Here is a 10,000-nt window from a genome sequence, read left to right as displayed (position 1 = left end):
ATAGGGGAAATTGGAAGAAATATCAAAAAAAGAAAGTCACCAACATTGAGGGAGAGCAGGAAAGATCTCTTGAAAAATGTAGAATTTGAGTTGAAACTTGAAAGAAGTGTAAATGAAAGAGCACATTCCAGAAATGTGAAAATGAAAATACCATCAGGTGATGGAGTATCCTGTAAGAGGAACAACAAGGAGGGCATAAAGAAGATGGCCAAAGTTGGAATCCTATAGAATATCCATTGTTAGCAGATGAATGAAAATCCAGCAAAGGATGGCCAAGAATGAGCAATCAAATAGGCAGGAGGAGAACACCAGGAAAGAATCAGCATCATGAAAATCTGGAGCAGTGGTTCCCAAACTTTTTTGGCCTACAGCCCCCTTTCCAGAAAAAAATATTACTTAGCCCCCTGGAAATTAATTTTTTAAAATTTTAATAGCAATTAATAGGAAAGATAAATGCACCTGTGGCCATCACCACCCTCCTGGATCTCTGCAGCACCCACCAGGGGGAGGTAGCACCCACTTTGGGAATCACTGATCTAGAGAGAAGAAAGAATCAAGAACAGTGCAATCAATAATAGTATTCTAGGCTACCAAGAGGTCAAGAAGGAGGAGGCCTGAGAAGAGGTCATTAGGTCTGGCAACTGAGAAATCACTGTTACTTTGGGGAGAGTTGTTTCGGTTCAATGATAAGAATGGAAGACAGACTGTAGTTAAGAATTGAAAGAGAAACAAGGAAGTGCAGGCACTTCTTGGGTGCAGCCTTCTTAAATTTAGCCACAAAAGAAAGGAGACAATAGCAGGGATGGATGAAATGAAGATTATTTTTTTGAAGAGAGGAAACATTGGGCACGTTTATAGGCAATCGAGAAGCAGCAAATAGAGAAAGATTGAATAGGAGTGAGAAAATGGAGCAATCTGCTGGAGATGTGATGGAATTGTTGATGTTGAGGAATTGACCTTGATAGAAAGAAACATCTCTTTGTGTGAGATAGGGATGAAAGAGAAGTCCACAGCAGAAGGCATCCAGTCCTGTGAGATGAGGAGGGGAGGAGAGGGAGCTCTTAGTGAATGGCTGCAAGGTTTTTTAAATAAAATATGAAAAAATGTTTTCATCTGAGAGGCTGGGGAATAGGGGAGCCATGGGAGGCTTGAGAATAAATTAAGTCTGGAAAAGCTACTGTGGTGAGTGGGATAGTGAATAAATTACAGACATGCAAAAGGATTGCCTTATAACTATATATAACTATAATTAGGGTCAGCTGAGGTTAAATAACAAATATGAGTAGACTCAGCATGGTTCCATGATTTTCTCCGGTTCTGTCCCATAGTAAAAGTAAACGCAGGAGATGGTCCGAGTGATCCAAAGCCAAAGAACCCACAGATGGGTAGAGATGGAATATTAGGGAGAGAATGGAGATAAAAAAGGATGACCTGCTCAATAAGGTAGGACAAGGGTGCGTGGAGAGGGGCTTGACTTGACAAGGAGCATGGTCACCTCTTCATGAGGGCTAGGAAGAGAGAGATAGGAGGAAATAGTAAGGGGAGACACTGGAGTAATATTAAATGGAAAGAGATAGTTTTTGGAGAGTGACCTCAATTTTTTTTCAATGAAATATGTGGCAAGATTCTCAACTGGGTCAAGGGAAGAGGAGAATTCCTAAAGCAGAAGGTTTTAGGAGAGATGAAAAAGTTTGGGAATGAGATGTGTGGATCAATTCAAGAGGTGTAAAAGGATTGCCTTGCTTGCAGTCCACCACCATAATGAAATATCATAATAATTTCCCAACTTGTCTCCCATTCTCCAATCTCCACTGTCTACAATCCACCTATCACACAGCAGCCATAATCATCTTCTTAATTTTTGCCACTTTACTCCTCTACTCAGAAACCTCTACATTGCTTCTAGGATCAAACACAAACTCCTTAGACACTGGCATTTAACGTGTTCCACAATCTGACTCCAGACTGTCTTCTCAACCATATTCCTAGTTCCTCCAGATTGCATAAGCTGCTTCCCACACCTGACATGACAATTATCCTTATGCATTTGAACCAACCTTCCCCTGTGCCTGAAATGGGTCCCTGCCTCACCTTCATCTTTCATGCTCCTTATTTCATGCAAGATCAGTGAAGATGTCACCTCCTTCATGCTTGCCTCCTTGGTCCATCACAACTGTTAGCACTCACCACTCCAAACCCTCCTAGAATACTTGGTCTTAATTCTCTGTTACTCCCTCCTTTTTTTCTAAGACACCTGGGATTTCATCAGTATGGGGAATTTTGAGTGAGTAAACTCCTCCTTCCACAGGGCAGATCAACTCCTGTTCCTCAACTTAAGAGTCTCAGAGAAAATAAGCTATCTGATAGGCTAAGCTTAAAGCAGAGGTTTGAAAATCCAATAAGTTCTTATGGAACATAAAAATTGCAATTAAAAAACACTCTACAAAAATAAGAGATTAAAACAGGCCATTTAAAAAAATATGGTTTAAAAAACTTCATCTCCTGCCAAATTACCATTTTTAAAGGTTTTGTTTTTGCTTTCTTTTTCAAGTGGGAATGGGGAGAAAGAAGGGAATGTTAAGGGAAAGGCAGATTTTCATTGATTGGGAAAAATGTTAATTTAAATAAATAGCCAGGCACAAAACTCATCCGTTATTTCATTGTTAAGATAGAAATTCAATAGGAAAAAAAATCCACCCCCCCATCCAACTTTATTGAGGAAATGAGGAAATTCTTTGTTTTTTTAAACAAAAGAGAAACCCTAAGACTGAACAGGCTCTTTTCTGAGGTTTTGAAGAAGAAAAATAAAGGGCTGAGCAAAAGAATATATTAATGTATTTAGGAAGAAGGTGTAATATTTGTAATTTCTTATATTTGAGGTAAAAAAGTACACAAAAATATAAAGAAAGGGATAAAAGAGTAGGCGTCAGATAAACCTGACCCCTACCTGGAATAGATCATAAGAGTTGAATATATGGACATATACAGTTTTTTGTAGAAATGCATCAAATTCAACTGGAGGCAAAAATCTGGAGAAAGGGTGGTAAGAGCATAATTCTTGGGAGGATATTTTCCCAAGATCACAACTTTTGATCCTGAAAGGAGAAAAGAGAAAGGGAGGAGGAAGTGGTCCAGAATAAAGAAAATAAAGAAACTTGAATCTAAAAAGTTGGCTTGGATTACCTTAGACAACTAGGAATGGCTGAATAACTGTAGCATATTAATACACTGGAATATTATCTAGTCAGAAAAAAGTCAAGAGACAATTTCAAAGAATTCTGGTTAATATGAACTGATTGATAGAGAATGAGATGAGCAGAATCAAGAGGACAATTTATACAAGAGCAGAAAAACTGTTATAAAAACAATTTTGAAAGACTTAAGAAGATCAGTCAATACAATGGCCAGTTAGTCATGTCTCCAGATTATATGTGGCCGGTCATGCTACCGTGGATTTTTTAAATTAATATCCAATAACTAAATATTATATTTTTATAAAGTTTTATTAATAATAAACTAACAAGAAATACTAGCTAAAAGGTACTAACCAGCCGGCTCCCAAGAATAAAAAGAGTAAGAGGGAGGAGCTACAGAATTTATAAAACAATAACAGTGACTACACAAACATGGAGGTGCAGGAGAGATTAAAGGAATTTTGGGAAATACTAAGGGACTAATGGAGGATGCAGTCCAAGGTTCAAAATCTCCATTTATACACTACAGACCCAACAGGGCAGATGGACAGCAGGTGCAAAAAGTAACATGCTTTTTAAAATATGGTCAATGTGGGGATTTATTTTGTTTAATTTTTATACAATGATTTTTTTCTTTTCTTTAATTGTAGAAGCTAGCAATCTAGTCATTATGAGAAAAAGAAGGTTATTAAAATAATTTCTTTTTTTAAAATCCCTTACCTTCTGTCTTAGAATAAATACCAACCATTGTATCGGCTCCAAGGCAGAAGAGTAGTAAGGATTAGGCAATTGGGATTAAGTGACTTCTCCAGGATCACATAGCTAAGAAGTGTCTGAAGTCACATTTAAACCCAGTACTTCTCATTTCCAGGCCTGACTCTCTATCCACTGAGCCACTTAACTCCCTCCATTAAAATAATATAATTTCTAATAATAATTTCTAATGCATAAAAGGATGATCAGAAGGAAGCACAAGGAGAGCTTTAAAAAATAATGTGTAGGATTTATTATGTACTTTTTAAAAAAGCAAATGGAGTGAAATGAAGATTCAAGGTTTCAGGGAGAATCCTATTTTTGTTCTACATACACTGCTCTTTTCTTTGGTGTTTAAATTCAAAGTGAAAAAAAAAATTTGAGAGCAATACATTCCCTACCTTCACAATGAGGACTTTGATCTAGAAAGGCTATAAGGACACTTCATCTCTAGACCTCAAGTCAAGTGATCCTCTGATGAAGAAACATGAATATGTCAGTAAATAAAAACATACAAAGGGAACATATGTATAAAACTATAAACATGGATTAGAGTTGTTTAAAATATATATTAAATTTAACATGATAGTGATGGGGAAAAAAAGAAATCCAATTCTCTTCCCGTCCACAGATTTCTGGACTTTAAATATTTAGTAAGCAATTAATGACTTAGAAAATTATCCAGGATGCTTTGCATGATCATACTTGTATAACCTAAATCAAATTGCTTACCATCTCAGAGAAGGGGGATGGGGAAGAGAGAGGAGGAGCTAGCTTGGATCTTATAATTTCCAAAAAAAATTATGTTAAAAATTATTATTAAATGTAATTGGGAAATTAAAATATTAGAAAAAGAATATTATCTAGGCAGTTGCCACAAATGATCCGGTCAAGTCTAAGATATATCCCATGGAATTCAGCACAAAAGAAGCAGTTAAACTTTAGAAAAGCAAGTCTTTTTTGATGGCACATTCAAAGCAAAACATCTATATGAAATGTAGATTGAATTAAACATATATTTATAACAGCAACATTTCTAAAGCAAAGCACTCTCTTTAAAAAGGCTCTTTAAAAGTTTACAGAAATGAAAGAACCCATCTCTGTCCTCAAGGGCTCCTGCATCCTACTAGATGAGTTAGTAGACACATACCAATAACTGTAATATATCATAGATATTAAACTTTTTGTCATGCTATAATCCCTTTAGAGAAACCAAAGATAGTTCTATGGCCATGGTCTGCTGTCTTAAGTTAAAACAGAATGTATTACAGTGGCATGGGGGATGGAAATGGCCTTTGAAACACTAACATTTAAGTTCTTTCCAGAGCAAACTGTCCACATGATGATCAGATCACCAAACTTCATGAACAGCTTTTGTCTCTGGACTTTTTCTTTCCAACATCTCCTCTTTCTCTTCTTCTCATACTCCAGACTTGTCCTTTTCAGTTCTTCCTTTCACTTCACAGGACAAAAACTGGATCTCTTTATCTCATTGACATAGAAGACTGCCAAATATGGAAAATTCCCTCCCTCGGGAGTGGTTGCCACCTTCCCTGAAATTTGTCCTCTTATAGAGTTGCCTGGAGCACTGGGGCATTGACGGAGCTGCCAAGGTACCACAATCAGAAGCAACATTTGAACACAGACATCCTGACAGAGACCAACTCTCTATCCACTATATTAGGCTGTCTCTCTAGAGGTAGAAGGGAACTTTATACCTCTTATTTTGTATGTGAGGAAATTGAGGGCAAGACAAGGTTGTGACTTGCCCAAGATCACACAATGATAATAAGGTATAGAGCAGAGAACCCAGGTCCTCTGATTCCACAGGTACTCTTCTGTGGCTTCTATATTGAAAGACTGGAAGGTGTAGAATATGATATTCAGGAAGGAGAAAGATCTGGGTTTACAACCTAGAGTCACCTATCCAGCAAGCATATTCCTTCAGGGGGAAAAAAAGGACATTCAATAAGATAGAAGATTTCCAAGAATTCCTGAGTCAGACCTAAACCAAAAATTTGAAATCCAAAGGTTCTCTTCTTTCTATTTCCCTCATTCCTTGTGTAATTGGCTGAAAGGTGGGAGGTGGAGGATGTGCATAGCTCCTAGAACAGCATCTTTCCACATCAAGAGGCTTCTAGGAGAGTCACAGTAACATCTAAGTAAAGTGCCTTGGACAGAATTTAGACAACGTATAGGCATATCTGCTACTGGCTGGCTAAGCATACAGTAAATGGGGGAGGAAGGGAAGAGGGGAATAGGGGGAGGGAGGTCTTTGAATGGATGAGGAGACACTTAATAGACCTTAGTTGCCCAACAATTTTCTTTTGCTTCATTCACTTTGGGAAGATCAACGCGTTAGCATCCAGTGAGAGACCATGTGATAAGGGGAAAGACCTGGGGGTCTTCTCCCTTCCAAAGCCATTTGGCTCAATGAAAAGTACTTGGTCCTTAGCTTCTACATGGGTTCTTTTTGGTCCAAGGCAAAGGCAGTTGAATACCTGATCTTGATAGTTTTGAGGCTAGGAAAGTGAGTCAAGACCTGAAAGGATAGAATTCACAAGCTTCAATATGTTGAGGACCAAGGAATGACCTCGAAGAGTGACATTTGAGGTCCAGGCTAATGGTAATAGAGTCACAACTCATAACCAAAATGAATTTAGTGAGAGATGCTAGGTGAGAACTGAACCCAGTTTTAAGTCTATTTGCCCACCCTAAGAAGACAGAGGTCAGGTAGGGGAAAGTACATCCTCAAGGTATTAAAGGAACTGCATTTATACATTTGTTCTTGCTATATCTTTGAAGTGAATATCCTTTTGTTAGTGCTAGTCACTGACCCACAATGGAAGAACACTGCCAGTGGCTGCTAAAGCCAATAACAGTATTGAAAAAAAGAATCCCACTCCTCAAAATCCTCAAGGTACATCCCTGAGAGGCACATGATACCAGTCTGGTCCTGGGAAAGTAAATCAGAGCTTATTGGCCGTACTTGCTTCTCCTCGTAATAGCAACATTACTTCAAATGCAAAAATCATATTCCTTGGGCAATGTAGATTTGAGAGAGATTTTGTTCTGAATAAAACCTGAATGTTTTATAAAACAAATAGTTTCTAAACACAGTATTCTGTAAACAAGTAAAACTTCCTCATTCCCATCAATTCTCTCCCACCTGTTTGTTTGGTTTTTTTTTTAAGTAAGAATTTGACTTAATTTTTAAGTCTAAGGAAAATTTTTCTTGGAGTATGTTCTGTTCGGTTTCACTAAAATTAGCTTCCTCCTGCATTCTTAACTCAAAAAGGTCTAAATGCAATTACAAGAGATAAAATAGGCAACTTTGATAATATCCAAATGAAAAGTCTTTGCATATATGAAATTAATGAACTTAGAATAAGAAGGGGAGCAATCACAAGGGGGTGGGTGGTAATCTGTGTCAAATTTCTCTAAAAAGAATTTTGTATCTAAGATATATAACCAACATCAACATATATATTATATATATATATCCATATCCAAAAAACATTTCCCAACAGATAAATGAACAAAGGATTTGAACCAACAACTCTCCAAAAAAGAACTGCAAATTGTTAACCATGTAAAGGAAGGCTCCAAAGTTCTAATAGAGATTTCACTTTACACTTTACAAACTGGTAAAGATGATAAAAGATGGGAATAGCCAAAGTTGTGAAATGGGGGAAGATAAGTACACTAGTGGCTTGTTGGTAGAGCTTTGAATCATTGCTACTTTTCCATTGCAATGGAAAGCAATATGAAATTATGCAAAGTGACTAAAATGCCCATAAAGAAATTCTACTACTAGGCTCCTACCCTAAGGAAATCATCTATAAGAACATAGTTCCCACAGTGCCTAGTACATAGTAGAAATTTGATAAATGTTAGTTGACTCACATATACAACAAAATATCCATAACATAACCTTTTGGATTGGATACAAAAAAAAGGCTAAACTGATTGTGACACTTGAATGTAATGAAACATCACTGTGCATTTAGATAATGGTGATTATTGTGAATACAGAAAAGCATAGAAAGATCTACATGAACTGATGCAGTCAACAGAGCCAAAAAAGAAAAAAAAAGTGATTACAATGTAAAATACCAGAAAAAAATTAAAGTGAATGTTGCAAAAATACCAATAACAAAAATGACTTCTTCTTGCTGTTTTTGTCTTTAAAAATAGTTTATTTACATATATGTATGAGAGAGAGAGAGAGAGAGAGAGAGAGAGAGAGAGAGAGAGAGAGAGAGAGAGAGAGAGAGAGATTTGCTCTTTGCTAAGGGATAAAATACTAGGGAAAATATTTTTAAGACATCAATAATATCTTTAATTTTTTATTAGCTTTCTCTATAAAGTAGCTTTTCCCCATTATTTGACAAAGTAAATGAAGAAGGGAACTTGTTCAAAAACAATGTTTACCATATCCCTAGGCTTGTAACAGGCACTTAACTTGACACATAAGGAAGTACCTCCTTGAGAAAATATTAGCTCTGGGTAGAAATTCTTAAGTTCAGAATTCATCTAACACAAAAAGCATTCCTAATCTGAAAGCACCAATTCTCCTTTCTACGTGAGTGTTTTTTGTTTTGTTTTGGGGTTTTTATTGTTGTTTTGGAGAGTGAGAGGAAACATTGTAGAGCAAACAAAATGCTAGATTTGGAGTCAGGAAGACCTGGGTTTAAATTCCACCAGAGACACTAGCTTTGTGAGCCTGAACAAACCACTTTATTTTCTGGACCTCAGTTTCCTTGGCTGTAATATAAAGTGGCTGGGCTTAATAGTCTCCAGAAACATGCTAGTTCTAAATCTAAGACAAAAGATGTTAAAGAGAGAAATAGAGAACACTGAAAAGGAAAATTGTCTTGGATTCAGCAACCTGGAATTCAAACTTCAGTTAAGCCCTGCTCTCAGGCAAGTCATTAAACTCTTTAAAAAAGGTTACAGTCTAAGAGTAAATGAGGGGGGGGGGGGGGAAGTGGGGGAGTGAGGAATAGAAGGACAGACAGACAAGAGAGAACAAAAACTGAAAGATTAAAGGTACCAGCATCATCCATTCTACCTTAATAATGGTTTTAGCTTTTACAATAAGTCTCTCCAGCACTATTTAACTAACAAAAAGGGGGGCGGGGAATCACTTCTCAAAGATTTAAAGTTCACTGATTTTCAAATAAAATTTTCCTAAGAGTTAAAGATGGTATAGAAAAAGTCTTCCCAGAGTGTGTCTTAGCAAAGTTTTTTCAACAGACCTACGTGGTAACCAGCTTTTTTGTTGTTGTTTGTTTTAAGAAATTTGTAGATTTTGGTTTGTTGGGAAATTTTTTATATAAAATTAGCTCCTTTTCTTCTGGTAATTTGGACAAATCGGAGATTATGGCATTTGGGAGCTGGAAATGCCCTTTAGACCAACCTTCTCAATTTACAAATGAAGAAAGAGGTAAAGGTGAACTGCCTTTCCAGGAGCCTACACTAGTTGGTGATCTAGCCAGGCCTGGCATTTGGTAGTGCTGACATTTAAATTGTTAATTTTCAAAAGACTAGTACCTCACCTCCTTCAAAAAATGCAAGCCCTTTACACGGCTCAGAAACTAATATCTATAAGCAGAAAGGCAATCTATTTCATTTGAAGAAACCTGTACTACTTCTCCATAAAAAAGGATCTTGACATGATGAGGACAATGCATAGGACTCTCTAGATTAAATATTAAAATCATTGTTTGAAAACGCCGTTGAATTCCGAGGACCTCAGCTAAGATTTGGGTTCTTCAGAAATACGCACGCTAAAAACTGTGAGTTAGGACCTTCTTGGTTGACTGGGGATTCCTTGCCAACCTCTGCTCCCTGGCGCTCTAGACAGCACATTACTGTGGAAGAGCAACCTAGGAGTCAAGGAAGGGAACCCAGATGCCCCCCATCTGCCATCCTCACACAGCCCTCCCCCGCCCATACACACACATACACATACGCACTCGCTTCTCTCAAGCCGCTTGAGTTTTGCACTGTTTTTTTCCACCCTCCCCACCCCCCCACCCCCCCACCCC

General features: G+C 37.4%; 1 protein-coding gene across 1 annotated transcript in view; it reads right to left on the bottom strand.

Moving 5' to 3' along the window:
- Positions 1 to 2,149, bottom strand: part of CORIN (corin, serine peptidase) — a 228,382-nt gene extending 226,233 nt beyond the window's left edge. Inside the window, exon 1 of the mRNA XM_044681736.1 lies at positions 2,092 to 2,149. Within this exon, the coding sequence (XP_044537671.1) occupies positions 2,092 to 2,149 (58 nt within the window). The remainder of the gene's footprint in view (positions 1 to 2,091) is intronic.
- Between the last annotated feature and the right edge of the window lie 7,851 nt (positions 2,150 to 10,000).

This window comes from Gracilinanus agilis, chromosome 6 (genome assembly GCF_016433145.1).
Source record: "Gracilinanus agilis isolate LMUSP501 chromosome 6, AgileGrace, whole genome shotgun sequence".
Classification (NCBI taxonomy): domain Eukaryota; kingdom Metazoa; phylum Chordata; class Mammalia; order Didelphimorphia; family Didelphidae; genus Gracilinanus; species Gracilinanus agilis.
This window is presented reverse-complemented; position numbering and strand designations above follow the sequence as displayed.